The 17,666-nt window shown below is 45.1% G+C and overlaps 1 protein-coding gene across 9 annotated transcripts in view; it reads left to right on the top strand.

Annotated features, from left to right (window-relative positions):
- Window positions 1-14,667, top strand: part of LOC100881712 (uncharacterized) — a 131,391-nt gene extending 116,724 nt beyond the window's left edge. For 8 of the 9 annotated variants that reach the window (XM_076540205.1, XM_076540201.1, XM_076540202.1 and 5 more), the window contains 4 exons: window positions 8,339-8,725; window positions 9,316-12,408; window positions 12,519-12,853; window positions 12,921-14,667. In XM_076540205.1, the coding sequence (XP_076396320.1) occupies window positions 8,422-8,725; window positions 9,316-12,408; window positions 12,519-12,853; window positions 12,921-13,493 (4,305 nt within the window). In that variant the 5' untranslated portion in view covers window positions 8,339-8,421 and the 3' untranslated portion in view covers window positions 13,494-14,667. Of the gene's footprint in view, window positions 1-6,326; window positions 8,000-8,338; window positions 8,726-9,315; window positions 12,409-12,518; window positions 12,854-12,920 lie in introns of those variants that run through there. The other variant, XM_076540204.1, reaches the window with a different exon arrangement.
- Window positions 14,668-17,666: the final 2,999 nt, after the last annotated feature.

Here is a 17,666-nt window from a genome sequence, read left to right as displayed (position 1 = left end):
ATCCTACGTGTTCGAACATAAAAACATTAATCGAATACGTACCACAACGTGCAATAATTGCATTGTTATACAATTGTTTTTTACATCGAAACGCGATCTCCAAGCTCGATCGATTAAAATTCGAGCGAAATTTTCACCTCGATGGTTCTCGTTAAAATTGTATAAATAAACGAGATCACCGGCGAACATTTCAAGAAGAAAGATATCAACGGACCTGCTTGCATTATTAATGTATGCTCGAAGATACGCTTGAAAATCAATACAGCCGGTTGGCTACCTATCGTTCACCTGGTCGAAGTTGAGGAAGCACTTCTCTGTCGGGTTTAGTTGAAAATTTGTGAACGAAAGTTCCGGTTTGTTCTTAGAGAACAAACTGTGACAAAGTTCCACGGATAACAAATGGTTTCGATTCCCCCGTTACTTGGCCTCTGCCGAATGAAACTTTAATGTCCACCGCAGCGATACACGGGAATTTTAAATTACTCTTAAAAATTCTTGAAATAGTAACAAACAGTCCAGTTTATTTCCACTGATTTGGTACACATTCTAAAGCTCTTAATAAAAAAATAATTCCAATGTTAACAGCGAACAGAGTAACATTGTTAAGATGTTAAAACGCAACTTATCAGCTTCGCTGATTGCCTTTAAAATTCTTCAATTAACGATAATGAAATCTTTTCCCCCAACGAACCCCGCGCACAGAACACTTTTTATAAGCTCAACGAGGTTAAACGTTCTTTGAAGACGTCTCTTTGCTCCTCTTCCTTTCTGAAATTCATCCCGCTACCGGTGGTCAATACGAGAGGTCGAAAGTTCGCGAAACAGAGTATTAATTTCCCATCTCGCGGTGTAAAACAACCAACCGTGAAAAGGGAACAGAATATTGAGTAGATATAGAACAAGTTGGGTAGTTAATGTAATATCAATTTTGCATTTTAGGTCAATAAAAGTTACCATCGCTGAAAATTCATTTTCTGATGCGGGGTGTTTCAAATCAGTTACCTAAGTTGCGAACGGAAGATTAATTTTTGATAAATTTTGATTAATTTGATCGCGAACTAGTTTGTCTTTTCTTACGTGAGTAATGGATCTTGAAAGGGGACTCCGGTATAACAGGTGTCTTTCAATGGAGCTGACATTCATTGGCGTAAAATTTACTACTAATTTTATTCATTGTAAATGCATTGAGGTTACAAGAAAATTTGACGTCGATATAAAAATTTAGAATCGAAAATACAGTCATCGAGTCTTCAGGTATGAATCAAAGTGATATTAATTACCTGAAGCACGTCTTGGCAAGGATTTTTCCTAGGAAAGACAAGAAGTTATTTTTGCACAACCACAAATTTTCATTAAAATTTCGTATAAAGTTATTAATTTTTTAGACGAAAACTTCAAACGAATCTTTATTCTTGCAGTCCCGGATCGATTTTAAGCTTATTACCGAGTACAAAGGCAGGAAAAGGTAGCGTCTGGAGCGACAGAGTACCCTCTACGTCGCCGTTTTCTTTTTCTTATTAAGCAGAATACACAAATTTTTCCCCTGCTGACGCAAAAGAGTATTCGTGTATCAACTTTGTGCCGGCGTCTACCGCCCTTTGAAGAATCCAAGAAAGCAGCTTTTCCGTGAATACCACGAACAGCACGGATGGCTAACGAAAGGGATACTTTCCATAATTCCGTCCCGCGTCTTTTCCCAATGGAATTCAGCGTGTAACGGTATCAAAGAGTCCTCCTCAAAGACCGTGTGTCATCTCCGCGAGTTTTCGACCTAATCACGGTTTCTCGACACCTTGATAATGATCCGTTCGCGGTATTATTATTTTCTCGATAACGATATCTTCCGATCGGAATTAATCGACGAATACGAAGTAGAGCAATTTTCGTGTTTTAATCTTTGCGGTGTAAAAATATTTGGAAGGAGATCAAAGTAACGTGGTAATAACGATTTATTTTTCCGCAACTTGTCAACTCGCGTTAAATCTCAATTACACGTTCGCCGGTCTAGAAATCTCTGTCAGAGGCAATCCAGAAACTCGAAGCTAATTATCGCCGAGGGGAGAATGAAGGCGTGAAATTTCGACCCGGGAACCCTTGAAACTCGACGTACAAATTTTCATTGTCAACATTATAAATTCAGAGTCGTAACGCCCCGGCGGCGTTTCGGGGATTTCGTGGAACTGCACTCGCAAAATGAATATTATTAGCTTTAATTTTATGCAAAGAGGTTAAGGAGGTTACCAGCCGGAGCCTCTGTCTCTCGTTTTTCTCCAACCCACTAACCCGCTCTTTCTCCACCCCTTGGCGAGTACGGTTTAACTTTTAATAATCAGGCAGCTGCGGGAAGCTCGTGTCGGCGTTTGTGAAAGCTGCTATCTGGCCCCCAGGTTATAAGGATTCGTTCTTCTAAAAGGATAATCGTGTCCAGTCGTCCGGAAAGCATTTTATCATCAGGGTTTAGTGTCGTACCCGTAATATTGGCCCCGACTTTACACGAACATCCGTCACTTGCTCGACATAATGGACAAACTATTGTTCCTACAACTTTCGTATTCAAGTTTTTTGATTGCGCAATTTTCGAGTACATCGATTACTAGAAATTAATTACATTTCGAAAAAAATACTCGTGCCGTTATCGCTTTATCGGACCTCGATATCGACTCCTTGATTAAAAGAAACGGTTTGTAGTACGCGCAATTTATCGCATCTCGAGGCTCCTTTTAATTAGGAATAATTTGTGCAAATAGTTTCGAGCGTTTCATTACCGAGTAATTCGTTACCTGAGGCAAGAACGGAGCTTTCTCCTTTAACGGTTCACCAACGAAACGTTAAATAGTTTTATTTTCCTGTTTTCGGAAGACAGGAAGGCTGGTCTGAGGGAAGTTGAAAACGAACGAGTAGCGTAAAGCCTGCAACTGGGACGTCTAACGAGCCACCGAGTGACTCGCAGTTGTTCACCTATTTAAATAAGACCGACGATGGTAATGAGAATGCAAATGACACGGCACAACCGAGCTAGCTTTACTGCACACGTCAGTAAATGGTAAAAGAGAAGTTTCTACAAGCACGAGTACCCGAAGACGCGTGTCTTCCCACTTTGTTACCGTATCGGACGACTTGCGGTGGAATTTCAATGAATACCCTTTAATCAGAACGAACGCTGACAAAGTTGCGCTTAAATACTTTTCTCGAAAACTCGCGGTCCAAATTTCCTGATAAGAACGACTAATATTAGAATAATTGATTTTATCGCGCATCGATTTCCACGTAAAAATGTATATTAGAAGAATATATTGCGCAGAACATTTTCAGCCAGCGGCTAGAGGGATTTTTAAAACATAGATTTTAATATATCGCAGTTCAATGTTCGCGATAGACTCGTGTATCTTCATCCTCGTGGCTATGAATATTGTCCTCGAGGTAAACCTATCGATCCTGTAGGAGAACGTAAACAGAATAAAGCTGAAATTTTTATACGGGATATATTCTCTCTGTCTCTCCGCAGAGAAAACGAAATGATATTTATATTCCTTTGAGACGGAATTTGTACATTTTCGATCGCTCAAACGAAATTTCGAGCCCCCGGTCTCTTAATCCGGAAATCTTATTAGACCATTTGCCATAGCGGAACAGATTAAATATTGCAAACAGGACAATAAATGCGAGCTTCAGACCGAGTGAACTATAATTTCTATTTCGCCGGTGAATCCCGAAGAACCGAAGTGCACTTGAGCTTCCATTACCCGAGTTTCGTAAAGCAGAATTGACTTTGCGTTGTGAGAGCAAGTTTCAAACTGATCAGAATTAGGAAACAGGGAAAGAGCCTCTACATTCATGGCAGCGGAATTCATTACCGAAACTTCACTCGATTGACACACGTAAGTAGAGTTCGTTATACGTATGTATGGGGCGGAACTCTTTGATAAGTGTTCATAACGGACCGTTTCAATTTTATTACTCAAACAAAAGTTTCGACGAATCAAACTTCTTCGAGTGATTCTTAAATTTCTATTGTACGGGCTATTTCGTGATCTTCGTCAAGCGCTGGGAGAAAATCCGAAAGCAAAATAGGAATATTTAAATTAGGGCAGTTTAATCAAAGTAATCGAAAGTTTACGATCTGGACGGTATTTTAGCGATTACTGTCGAAATCGGGAAATCGATTCCTAGCTACTGGAAACACCGGCAGACTCCCAGAACGTTTTGGTCCATTACGACCGCAGGAAAATTGAATTCCGGCGCGACAGGCAGCGCGCAAGCTCGGATTAAATCGTTGCGGTGTTGAATTGAAACCGCGTTCGCTAATGAAGCGCGCTGCTTTGAATATAAAAGGCCACAAAACCCTTTCGACCTCCACGCGACATCTTCAACCTCCTCCTCCGGCAGGAAAGAAACTGCAATTAACTTTGCTGGAGAGGGTTTATGCTTCGAAGGGTCCAATTGCCGGAGTAATCGTTGTCCCGTGAATGGAATATTCGAAATTTTCCTTCGATGGACTCGTTGGTTAGTTATTTCGCGATGAAGGGGCTAGGAAAATTCATCCTCCCGTAATTGTGTCCTCGCGATTGAATATTCATGACTTCCAGTTTTCTAATTTTCTACTACTTTGATTTCCAGAGCATCCATTTCTTTTCAGCATCAATGTTGTATCATGTACGTTCAGAAAATTATACTTTTCAATCTCCGAACATTTCCCTAACTAAATTAACAAGTTCGGTAAAAGACACCGAATATTAGCAATCTCTTGACAAAGTTCCCCAACTAATCGAAGCGCGAACTATTTCCCAAGACACGGTACTAAACAAGCTCCACTCAACAACCAATAAGACCCAACGAAAATACCCAATTTCGTCCGTGCATTTCAAGCTGGCGTATGTAGTTCGCAGATTAAGTATCACAGCGACGCTTAATTAAATACGCCACCGGTATGTCTTGCAATGCAGCTGTGCCTGCGTGCACACCGGAAACCGGTGTTCTTTATTAAACCCTGCCATATTTCTATTCCCATACGACACATTCTCACCGGAGTACAAGGAACGACCTCTTTGTGTCTTCCTGTACGCTTCTGAGGCCATTAATAGACGAAACGAGGAATGTAATAACATGCGCATTAAGTCACGTGTACGCGTTCGTGTACCTACATGTACAACATAATTTTCGTTGTGCTTCGACATGTTAGGTGACTTATAAACGACTGTCTCTTCCATATTTATATTTGGACTTTAATTCACCCTTTGCACTATTTTGACGAGTCTGACTCGTGACGCACTCGTACTTCGGCTGTGATCAATTTTACTCGAATTTTTAATACTTGATGTTGGAGTTCAAGTCCAATTATAATTTGCATAGTCGACGATTGCATAAAGCATATTGACATAACGTCGGTTCTTACTGACACACCTGACAAATAAGTCATAGTGCAAGGGGTTAAAAATGTGAGTGAAAATGAAAATGTAAAGGGTTGAGATACGTGAACGTATCCGAATGTGTAATGTTTACGAGACCTTGTCTGAAAAATCAGAGTGGGTGAAAGTGCAGACAAGGGTGAAAGTTCAGTACATCACAATTAGTCTTAACAATCGATCAACCGGTAATGGCTATTAAAGTCCAGAATAGTAACGAAGTGTCATCCCACATCCTTTGATAAAGTCACACCCACATATTCTGTTATCCTACAGGATGCACGTACAGTTCTCGCTGGCCACAGAAATCCAGTTGAAACCCAGTTCCTCCTGAACGAGAAAGTTAAACAGTTCTTTCTCCCGGATACTTCGGTCGAGAAATTTTTATTCCAAGGTAAGCGGAGGACTTCCTGTTGAAGTTTAAACGCTGGATCTTGAAGTCGAAGTGCAGTTGCGAACTTTCGGATGGTAATTACGTACGGCTGTGTACCGATCGCTGATTAATCGACATCGATTTAGCAGTGTCGAAATGTATGAACAACCGTTTACTTTGTACACTTTATGGGAGTGTAAATAAGATTTACGCGCGTGAGCATTATGGTACGAGGGAATAAAAATGAACTGGGACGCAGAACGCGTAATTAGGCTTCGGCCGCACGCAATCACTGGTGATTAAAAACTTGCATTACGCGTGTGCATTAATTAGAAAGCTGGAAGTTTCGCGGGACGGCAGAGGAAATATTGATTTTTCTACTTCGCTCTGACCTACCCGCTAACCTCTGGTAAACTCGATTCCTAACGAACTTGCTTCCTTTGATTCGAAACTTTTAAAATCGTGTTACAATCGCGGTTTAATCTTCCGAGTATCGATTAAAGGTGACCTAACACAGTTCGCTTTTCACTGAGTTCGGTTAATGATAATTCTCAATAAGACAAAAGCGGAGAATTACGACTTTTTGGTTGATCCTCGAACACGCGTTGTCACGTGCGGCTGCTTTCGCTGTTCTTCTTTGAACCGATGTCCCGATACCCTGTCCAACCGATGCGACCATATTTTCTCGAGCGAGGTGACGCGACCGTGTGTGCGACAGCATCCGAGCCTCGAAGATTTACCACGGACGTTAAATTACGACCGGCTGATCTTGAGGATCACGTTTGCAACGGGACAGAAGAACCGAAAGGGTGAAAATTCGTGTTTGATATACAGAATATCGAGATAAAAAATTTTCACAGCGAAAAAATACGCTGAAAATGTGATTCAAAAGCTTGACAGAAAAAATTGTCAACGTTACTGATTTCTTTGAAAACGTAACGTTTCATGGAGTATTAATGCGATAAAGCGAAACGAATCGCGGAAGACGAATCGTATACGGCTTCAGCCGGCAACGTTACGGGTACAACAATACGGCCACTATTTGAACTCGTATTCAGATCCATAAATAGTCCAGTTATAGCCGCTGGAATCAAGTGCAGTCCGACTCTATTTGCCTAACGATGGGCGGTCATATTCTACTTGCCCATTTACGTGCAATGTCAATGTACGCGTGCGCTAGGAAACGTTCTCGTTCTACTTTCCGTGTCAAGTACAGTCTCGCCACTATTTGTCTATTCAAGAGCCATACGATTCTACTTGCTCAAGTGTCCACCCTCGACGTGTATTTACCCGGCTAGTAAATCTATTCTACATGCGTCTAGTTCGTCTCGTGCAACGATCGACTTGTTCTACTTAGCGAATCTTTTATCCCATCGCGAAACAGTAAGTTTTACGGAAATGATCAAATGACCCGACAAGGGTCGTTAACGAAAATGTATAAACAATGCTTCCAAATACTTCCGTACATTTTACAGACTGAAAGAATAAAGAAATGTTATCGACTAATCTCGAATCTAATCTATTCCGAGGAACATTCGTACGTAACAAAATTACGCATGAAAAAGTTTCGCGTGCGTGAATAACGCCAGCTCTTATCGACCTATCAGTCATTAACATTTTCTTGGAATATTTCTTTTCTTGGCTAACGGCCGCGTGCCCGTTTACTTGGCCACGGGTTATCAGAGAAGAAACAAAGAACTCGAATGCGAATAAAAGTGAAAGCGAGCTAAATCGTTAATATCACGTAACAGGACATTTGCATTCCGTCGATAACGTGGTCCTTTTCTTTTCGTTGCGTATTTTGATCGGCTCTATCGACGTTTGCACGGAACTACGAACGAATTACGAATCGTTTTTGTTCGAGCTTCGAAGGGGGTAATGTACGATCGAGATAAGGTCTAAGTGAAATAAAAATATAGGATCAGAAAAAATATCTGATTATCGCGTAGCACGCGACTAAGCTCTTAACCCGCCATTAAAGTCGACGAGAATCTTGGCCGGTGTTGCGAGCTAGCTGTTTCGAAACAGAAGGAAGAAGTATTTTGACTGAAAGTTAACCGGGAACCAATTGGGATACATTTGGTTACCGTTGCACAGAGTTCCATGTTTCTATCGAAGTCCTCTGTGTTTCTACGTCAACTACTCTTCGCCTAACTACACAATGCTCGACGCTCGAAAACTTGAACCAACCTGGAAGGACATCAAACATCGTTTCCATAACGCGGTAACTAACGCTCTATAACATTGTTAGACGAGAGGAGGTATTTTTGGAGGGTAATTCGCAAAGCACGAAGGGATAGAGCTCGCAGAAACTACTTGGTGGTCTGAAACAGTTTAGGGTATCTAAAGAGTTACGATGTTAGCCTATTATATAAAACGGGTAGCTCGAGAACTTGTGAGTCAATTAACGAGCGAATCACTGCGTAGAAATTCTGCTTTAAATCTCCGACCAAGAACTAATTCCAAATCCGATTCGTATCTACATCAGTTACCCATGTTCTCATTCTCGTCTTCGTCAAAGATCTTTACTGCAACGATGAGCTAAAGGTTGTTTTGTTTGCAGGGCCAAAGGGCAGCAACATCGAAGGTCTAGAGGAACGATGAGCGAATCGGGACGAGCCGGGAACGAATCGGCGCGATAATAATATGTGGACGACGTGGCCACGTACGAGGCGCAAGTGGCGGGACACGAGCTCGTCGCGTGGCGGACACGAGACTCGTGGAGGCGGCGGCGGAGGTGGAGAAGGTTTTCGATTCATCTATTCGGTGGTGTTGGCAGCCTGCATGGCGGCGCAGGAGGCGAGAAGCGCGAAATGTCCGCCACCAGACACGATACCCGGCTGTCCCTGCTATAATTTCGAGGACGGTCTGTTCCTGGAGTGCGCCGGTGCCACCGAGGAGTCCCTAAGGAGCGCTTTGTCCGGTGTAATACACGCTGCTGAAGGAGAAGGTACGTGGCACGTTCCATGACGAGCGAATACATTAGGATAAATAAGGGATTTCGTTTCCGCTAGCTACGCTACCACTGTCCTTCCTCCGGAGATCTCGACTAAGCAAGCTTTGCTCTCACAGAGATGCCGGAATAGTAGTTTGAATATGTTTGGATTGTATTCTTGATTAAGGGATCTCGGCTAGTGCCTACTAGCCTTCGTCTCGCTTCGTGTTTGCTCGAATAAAGTTTAGCATTACCGGATAACGTGGCACGGAATAGTTTACTATAATTTGCTCGGTTTACAAGAACGAAATAGGATTCGGTGGTTTGTTAGTTCAGTTTACTCTCGATAACGAACGCGATCGCTTAGAAATTAATTAATTAAATGGCCTAAAGAGCGAACGCTCAAACTGGTAAATGAAATAAGTATTTAAACATGCACTTTACACGCAAATCGCTAACACCATGGTGTAACGATGTCCGCTCTAATACCTCCATCCACGAAGATAACTCTGAGATATATTTTAATCGATGAGAATAAACTCTACGTAATCGTGATTAACCGCGTTATACGACAGGCGAATCACGGTCTTTGGTCATTGTTCCAGGAACGATAGTTCAATCCCTAAGCGTTTACGAGTTAGACAGGAAGGTGGAGGAACTTCGACCGGCCACTTTTCCGGCTGGTTCTCAGATCAGACACCTGCAAATATCGCACTCTGCGATCCGGGAGATAAGCGAGGATGCGTTCAAGAGACTGGGAAAAAGTCTGGAATCCTTGGCCCTGGTTTCCGGCCGACTGCCCCACGTGCCACAAAAAGCAATGTCCAGCTTGAATTCTTTAAAGGCTCTGGACCTGGAGGCGAATCTCGTGCACGAGCTTCCTAGCTACAGTTTCTACGGTCTTTCTTTGATCAAACTAAACCTCAAAGGGAATCAGATAACGAAAATCTCGGAGTACGCGTTCGCCGGGTTAGAAGGCACGTTGACCGACTTGGACTTGGCCGAAAATAAAATCAGGCTGTTCCCGATGACGTCCCTGCGCAGGCTGGAGCACCTGACTTCCTTGAGACTCGCCTGGAACGAGGTTTCCGAGCTACCGGAAGACGGCTACTCCAGGCTAGACGCCTTAAACTTTCTCGATCTGAGCAGCAACAACTTCAAAAAGATTCCGCTCAACTGCTTTCGCTGCTGTCCGTCCCTGAAGACCCTGTCTCTCTACTACAACGCCGTCGAGTTCGTCGACAAGGATGCCTTCATATCGCTGATAGATCTGGAATCGATCGATCTCAGCCACAACAAGATCGTATCTCTGGATGTATCCACTTTCAGAGCGAATCAGAGGTTGAGATCCATCGATCTGAGTCACAATCACATACACTACATTCGCGGCGTGTTCTCGAAACTGCCAGAGCTGAAGGAGTTGTTCCTCGCGGAGAACAACATTCTGGAGATACCCGCGGAGACGTTTGCGGGCAGCTCGAGCTTGTCGGTGGTATATCTTCAGCAGAACGCGATCAGGAGGATCGACGCCAGAGGTCTGGCCACCCTCAGCCAATTGGCACAGTTGCATCTGAGCGGCAACTACATCGAGAAAGTGCCACGGGATTTTCTCGAGCACTGCGAGAACCTGTCGACCCTATCGCTCGACGGGAACAACATTCGGGAACTGGAGGTGGGTACTTTCGCCAAGGCGAAGTCGCTCAGGGAGCTACGGCTACAGGACAATCAGATAACCGAAGTCAAACGGGGCGTGTTCGCGCCTTTACCCTCGTTGCTGGAATTGCATCTGCAGAATAACGCGATCACGGACATGGAAACCGGTGCTTTGAGGTCCCTGCACAGCTTGCAGCACGTGAACCTTCAAGGTAATCTGCTCGCGGTGTTGGGCGACGTGTTCCAGGTGTCGAACGACGTTGGACAAAACGGAAACAGCGGCAGCTCGTTGGTTTCCATTCAACTAGACAACAATGGTCTCGGAGTCTTGCACAACGACTCCTTGAGGGGACAAGCTTCGGTCAGAATCATGTGGCTCGGCCACAACAGGCTGACCCGGCTACAAGCGCCTCTGTTCAGGGACCTGTTACTCGTCGAACGATTGTATCTGACCAACAACTCGATCTCCCGAATCGAGGACACCGCTTTTCAACCGATGCAGGCGCTCAAGTTCCTCGAGCTTAGCATGAATCGACTGAGTCACGTGACCGTGAGAACCTTCTCGGAGTTGCACGAACTCGAGGAACTCTATCTGCAAGATAACGGGCTGCGCCGTCTGGATCCTTACGCTTTAACCGCCTTGAAACGTCTGCGAGTGCTCGACCTGGCCAACAATCACTTGAACGTGTTGCACGACAAAATATTCCAGGAAGGCTTGCCAATCAGGACGCTGAACTTGAAGAACTGCACCGTCAGCGTGATCGAGAACGGAGCTTTCAGGGGTCTGAACAATCTTTACGAGTTGAATCTGGAGCACAATCATCTGACCGCCACCGCGCTGGATCGTCTGGACATTCCGGGCTTGAGGGTTCTCAGGATATCTTACAATAACTTTAGCCAAATCGTCGGCAGCTCGTTGGACGGGCTGCCGTCTCTCCAGCATCTCGCCATGGACTCCTCCCAGCTGCATCGCGTGCCGCCCGAGATATTCTCGAAGAACAAGAACCTGGCGAAACTCCTGCTGAGCAACAATCTCCTTCGAATGCTGCCGAGCGTCCTGTTCCTCGGGCTGGACTCTTTGAAGGAAGTGAAACTCGACGGCAACAGGTTCCAAGAGATACCTTACGAAGTGTTCGCGAACGCCACCACGGTCGAGTTCTTGTCGCTGGCTAACAATGTAATCCTGAACGTGGACATGTCACGGTTAAACGGATTGGCCAGCCTGCGGGAACTCGATCTGCGAGGTAATTACATCATGGCCCTTTCGGGTTTCGCCGGCGTGAATCTGTCCCGCCTGATATCCGTCGACCTCAGTCACAATCACCTGACGGCCCTACCGGCTAACTTCTTCGCTCGCTCGAACTTGCTTCGAAAGGTTGAGCTGGCTGCCAACAAATTTCATCAGATACCGGCGGTCGCCTTGTCCGCTCAAAATGTTCCCAATCTAGCCTGGCTGAACATGACCGCCAATCCTCTGGTCAGGATACACGAGATCAGCTCGAAAGCGAAGTATCCCGCGCTTCAGGAGATACACATATCGGGTACGAATCTGACGATCGTCACCAGCAAGGATTTCGAAGCGTTCCCTGCGCTGATGCACCTGTTCATGGGCAACAACATGATCTCACGGGTATCTCCGAGCGCGTTCCGAAGTTTGCTCGAATTGTTGACCCTGGATCTGAGCATGAACGAGCTGGTACTGTTGCCACAGGAGAGATTAAAGGGACTCGAGCACCTCAGGCTGCTTAATCTTACGCACAATCGATTGAAAGAGCTGGAGGACTTCCCTCCGGACTTGAAAGCGCTGCAGGTATTGGATCTGTCGTATAATCAGATCAGCGAAGTTGGTAAAAACACGTTTCAGCATCTCGAGAATCTGGCCGAGCTTCATCTTTACGGCAATTGGATATCCTCCATCTCGCCGGACGCGTTCAAGCCGTTAAAGAAATTGAGAATCCTCGACTTGAGCAGGAATTATTTAGCCAATCTACCGCTGAACGCCTTCAGACCGTTGGAAACGCAGATTCGGAGTCTACGGGCGGAGGGTGAGTTATTTACTTCGTATTTTTCTAACAGGTTTCTTTACATATTTTTCTCGAATATTGTGGAAGGAAGGAGAATGCCCTAGTAACCGAAACTATTGTTCTGTGTGCAGAGAATCCACTGCACTGCGATTGCGAGTCACAGGAGCTCTGGGAATGGTTACGCGATCATCAGAAGCTGGTGGGTGGTGGGGTGGCTCGAAATCGGGGTGGATTACGAATGAACGACATGGACAGCGGATTACTGAGGTGCCAACAGCCACCAGAGTTACGAGGGTTGGTGTTCCTCGACCTGGATCCGCACGCTTTCTGTTCCGCTCCCCTCGTTCTGAAGCTAGCCATCCAAGACATCCAACCGTTCTCCGTGCTGGTATCCTGGCAGAGCAGGAATCACTCGGGTATCCGTGGTTATCAGGTGGCGTACCACTCTCTGGAAAACATCGACGAGGTAACACAGAATCGTTTAAGACGACTCTGCAACCCGATCAAAATTGATGCTTTCCTTCGCACGCCAGTTCCAGATTCGAGCAAAAGTCCTGGAGCCCAGCTCGCGTTCCACGAAGCTGTCGAAGCTGTCCCCGAACACCCGCTACCTGATCTGCGTGTTCGGACTGGGCAACTGGTTGAATCAACGTCTGGACGACGACGCGATGGATCAGTTCAACTTCTCCAATCACGAGACGTTCGAGCCGTCGTCGGACACGCAAATGGTGGACTCGTCGACGAGTCGTTGCACGGAGGTGAAAACTTTGGAGGCGCCCGACGCCGTCATCAGCAGCGACGGTTCCTCCATGGGCGATGTAGGCGGCGTCAGCAACTTCCTGACCAGGCGTCTGGGTCTCATAGTCGGTTGCTGCATGGGATTCGTCGTGTTCCTGCTCCTCGTGTCCGTCCTCGGTTACCTCAAGGTGAAGAAGCAGAGAGAGACCGTGAAAAGGGAGCAGCCTATCCCGCCGGAATACATATCGTACAGACACTTCAGTATACAGAGCGGAGAAGCTGGTCACGCTGCCAGACAGGCCAGTCAAGAGGGTCAACATTCGAATAACTTCATCAACAACGTGGGCACCACTAACCTGAATGTATGAGACAAGTCCAAAAACTCCCGACTCGTGGAGGTTTCGAACGTTTGAGCAGATCGTGCGGACCCTGATGGGTCCTCACGGTCTGCCCTCGAACGCGAAACCATCCTGACTCGCGGTAGTTTTTCCTCCGAGAGATATCCATGATTCTCTGTCGAATATCAAGTCCTCCAGAAACAAAAGACTATGTCAATCCAATAGATCAACGAAGAACACTGCGTCACTGCGCGCACGAGTGGACTAGTTAACCGAGCATTTTATATGTGATTTTCTACGAATCTTAACTTTCGATGTAGCTTTAGCCGCGGCGGAGTGTGTATGCGAAGTGAACCAGGCTGGAATCGGCGGCGGTCCTCGAAGGATCAACAGGGAACTCGATTTACGTGGCGCGTCGCGTTCGTTGGACAATTTATGAGTAAACGTCGCGCAACTACGAGCCCCATTCACGCTCGCTGAACAGGTGCATTGTGTTTTCTAAATGGCTCGGCACAACCGATTCACGCTGCAACAGAGACAATGCGACGCGTTGTTTCGAGCAAACGGGTTCTTGGATTTCCGATCGCAACGGGCTCAGACGGCGTTTCGGTTGGACGATGACGAATCGAGCCCGCGATCGTGTTTGTACATAAGTAGACGGGAAGATGGAGGAGTTAAATCGTTAGACGAACAATCGACGACTTCTTCGTTTAGCAATCGTAGTTCAGTTAGGATCAGATGCATTGATTCCGCTTGCTCTCTCGAGTGTAGAAGCGCTGTTCGCCAAAAACAAAAAACAAACAGATCGAAACGTTTCGCGTTCGCGAATCAAGCGGAACGAGTTTGAACGTAATTTTCGAACATCGTTGATAGTTTACATTGGCGATTCGTGGAAACGAACAATCGAGATACTTGTGGGACTGTCCCCTTTGTTGTACCATAGGTTAACCACAGATGTTATCGGAGATACATTGGAAATTTAGATTCCACCGTTGCGTAAATGTCCAGCGAATTGCGGTTCGGGTGATAAAGAGAAAACCGATCTGTCGCGATTGATACGGCTGAGCGCGATCGCTCGAATTGAGTGTGTGTATTGTCGGCGTTCGATTGCATCTCGAAGGGAAACGTCTCGGATGTATATCGCACACTGTGTACTGTAACATATACGTACGTCACTGTAATAAAAGTGCAAATTCTTTTTTAATCGACAATTTTATCGCGCAAACCTTCCCCCTGCTAGAATCAAAATCAAACACGCGGCGCAGCGAAATATCTTCGATGGACCTGTTGGGCCAGCCCTTTTATTTTCTCTCTCGCAAAATTGATCGTGTAACAAAAAATACTGCCAGTCAAATTCCCGTTGTTTGACGAATCCTACATTCGTAACAAAAATACATTCGGAAAAAAAATATTAGGAATTGAAATTAACTAGTTCGACGTATCCTTTTGTTTCCCTTCGCTGTTATTATCTCCTAAAAAATCGATACATTGGATTCCCAATGTTCGACGTGTTTCGCAATGTAGCTCGTTAAATATTAATTTATATTTTGATGGAAAAAAAATGAATAAGGTCTTCTTTGCGAGAAAAGTCCTGGTAAATCGCGTAGACTATAAACGATGCGAATAATCGAAATGTTTAAAACAAACCGCGTGCCCTTGGCTATTTCGGTTTCCTCTACCTACAATCCCGTTTCCGCTCAGCGGGTCGCATAAATTTTCTACCGTCTCGACGAAACGTTTCCCATCTGTTTTATCGTATTTCCTTGCAATTAACCCCTCCTGGCTGCCCCGTAACGCCGTTTCCTCGGGCAAGAAGACTTTCTGCATATTTCATTCGTTGCTGGTGCGGGACAGACTGTCGTGTTCTTGTTTTGTTCCAGCGGAATCAGGAAGGCCGATGACCCGTGTCCCGACCGATTGAAATTTGTAGTCAAACGCCCGAGGAATAACGATGCCGAGATACGACTCGAAAATGAACCTCCTTTAATTTTTAATCCTGCATCGCTCGATGGCGCAAGATTCGAATCAGAATAAATTTCAAGCAGCTGTGCCAGAAATGAAATACAAATATTTTCTATAATGAACGATCGAAGCGCTTGCACAGATTTCACTGAATACGCATGAATGAGGATCGAACACAGGAGCTGTCCTTTTGACGCTCAAAGCAGGGAAAATAGAAACAAGAGGGGTAGACGCGGTTTCGCGTTTGCAGAAAGCAGAAAATCGCGGGGAAAATGAGTGCAGAAACGTGCAGAAAAGTCGAGGCCGGTGTACACATTTTTCTCGGCTGATAGAGCTGTCCAAACGTCTCCCGTTTCGCTCTTTAATCTCGTTTGACGCGGGCTTCAGCGACCCGCCAACGTGTACGCTGCGTTCTAAATGGACGTCATTAATCGCGGTCACGTGAAAACGCGCCGATGCTTCCGGGAAAAAGGTTGCCTGAAAAGTAACGCGTTCATTTGTTCGAATTACAACGTTATGAGCAGGTACAAGCCGCTTTTCCTATCGGCTTCCCACGTAATACCGTACGATCGTTATCGATTATTCAGTATTTTCGTACTTCCTTTACGCGCAATTGAAACGATACTCCTAAAGGTGATGTTTCTGCTTAAAGAATCCACTCGACTTTAAATTACAAATTTCTTTAGAATGCCAGGTAGAATATAGAGCATTGAACATTTGCTATTCAAAGGATTCCCGGGTTCCTTTGCACGGATACGGCGACGAAATTAACGACGTTGTAGCGAATTCTTACGTAAAAGCGCGACAAGCAGACGGTTTTGGATTGCGCGAAGAGGATGTGACGAGAAGAATCGTGGAACAACGTCGGAAGAAACCCTCTCGAGTCCCGGTGCTTCAGAAGCGTCGCGCGGAACGAAGAGCCGAGTCGAGTAAAAACAGAGCGTGTCTGTTACGGAACAAGACGTGGAAACGCGTGGAAGCACGACCGGTTGCTTTCGACGCCGAAATTGTTTAAAGTACTTGCAAGCATTTCGAAATAGAAACATTCTCCGCCAGACGAAAAGATTGCGAGAACTTAGCTTGTAAAAATCCGTTGTATTTGCATCCATCTTTCGAGTTTCATATTGATGAGGAGCTATCAATTCGAAGCGAACGATACTTCTGATCATTAAAGATTGAACTTCATTAGTTCCTAAAATTCCCAACGCTTGTCATGAAAGTTCACCAGCAATTATGACGGTAAGGATGGATTGATCCTAGCTTAAAGTCGCTCTTAATTACTTTCGACTGAATGATTGAAGCATGAATAAGCCGGCTTTTCGTGCCGCGAGCTGAATAGGAACGAACTGATAGAAGCATCGTTTGATAGGAGGAGGACGCCTATCTCGAAGCGACGCAACCCGACGCGTCGTAGCGTCGAAAGTAATGGTACCTTCGAGCGTTCGATTCTCACATATTATCCTTGGCTGCCGATGAAATTTCGATGAAGTCGTACGTCCTCCGCTTACATATTTATAGAGCACACGCGTTATTATTTTATATCTTCAACATCTCGAAAATGTCCGGCAAAATAAGAAACGTGCAAAGAATTCGAAATGGGGAAAAAAGAAGGGGAACTCATGAATTCAAACATGGCTACCCACTTTCAAGAACCATACTGATTTAATTAATTATTCCAGACACCGTTCTCCCTCGAAAGTGAAACATAAAGGTTTAAGAAACTTTTTCCACTGTCTTCGCTGTCCATGGAAAGTTCTTTAAAAAAGGAACAGTTTCCGGGACGCTCTTCGTGGCGATTGTCTTAAGACGCGAGTGTTTGCGCCAGTAGGACTTCGAGTGGATCGATATTTTCACCCTCATTTTCTGTTCGCCCACATAATTCTTTTCTTCGCAATTTCGTTTACGTCCGAGACTTTTCCGAGGGAATTGAACCACGCTTCGGCCAGAAAGTCCGAGATCACGTAACCCGCTAAAATCACGTGCTCCAATCGTTTATCATGATCTTCTATTCCAATCGTTGCCCTAAACTTCTTACTATTCCAGTTTACGTCCAACTCCGCGTATAATCTACTGTCGAAATATCGATCTTCTATAAAAGTGCTGATCAACGGTATGAATAGCTGAACTAGAGCGATATTTACCCGATGACCTATTTGGTTATACAATTAACCTGTTACAATGTATCGGATCTATACAATGCGCTAATCAACGGTATGAATAGCTGAACTTTTCGAGCGATAT

The sequence above is a fragment of the Megachile rotundata genome, chromosome 15 (genome assembly GCF_050947335.1).
Source record: "Megachile rotundata isolate GNS110a chromosome 15, iyMegRotu1, whole genome shotgun sequence".
In the NCBI taxonomy this organism is placed as follows: domain Eukaryota; kingdom Metazoa; phylum Arthropoda; class Insecta; order Hymenoptera; family Megachilidae; genus Megachile; species Megachile rotundata.
The sequence above is the reverse complement of the archived record's forward strand: the minus strand, read 5'-3'. Positions and strand labels throughout refer to the sequence as shown.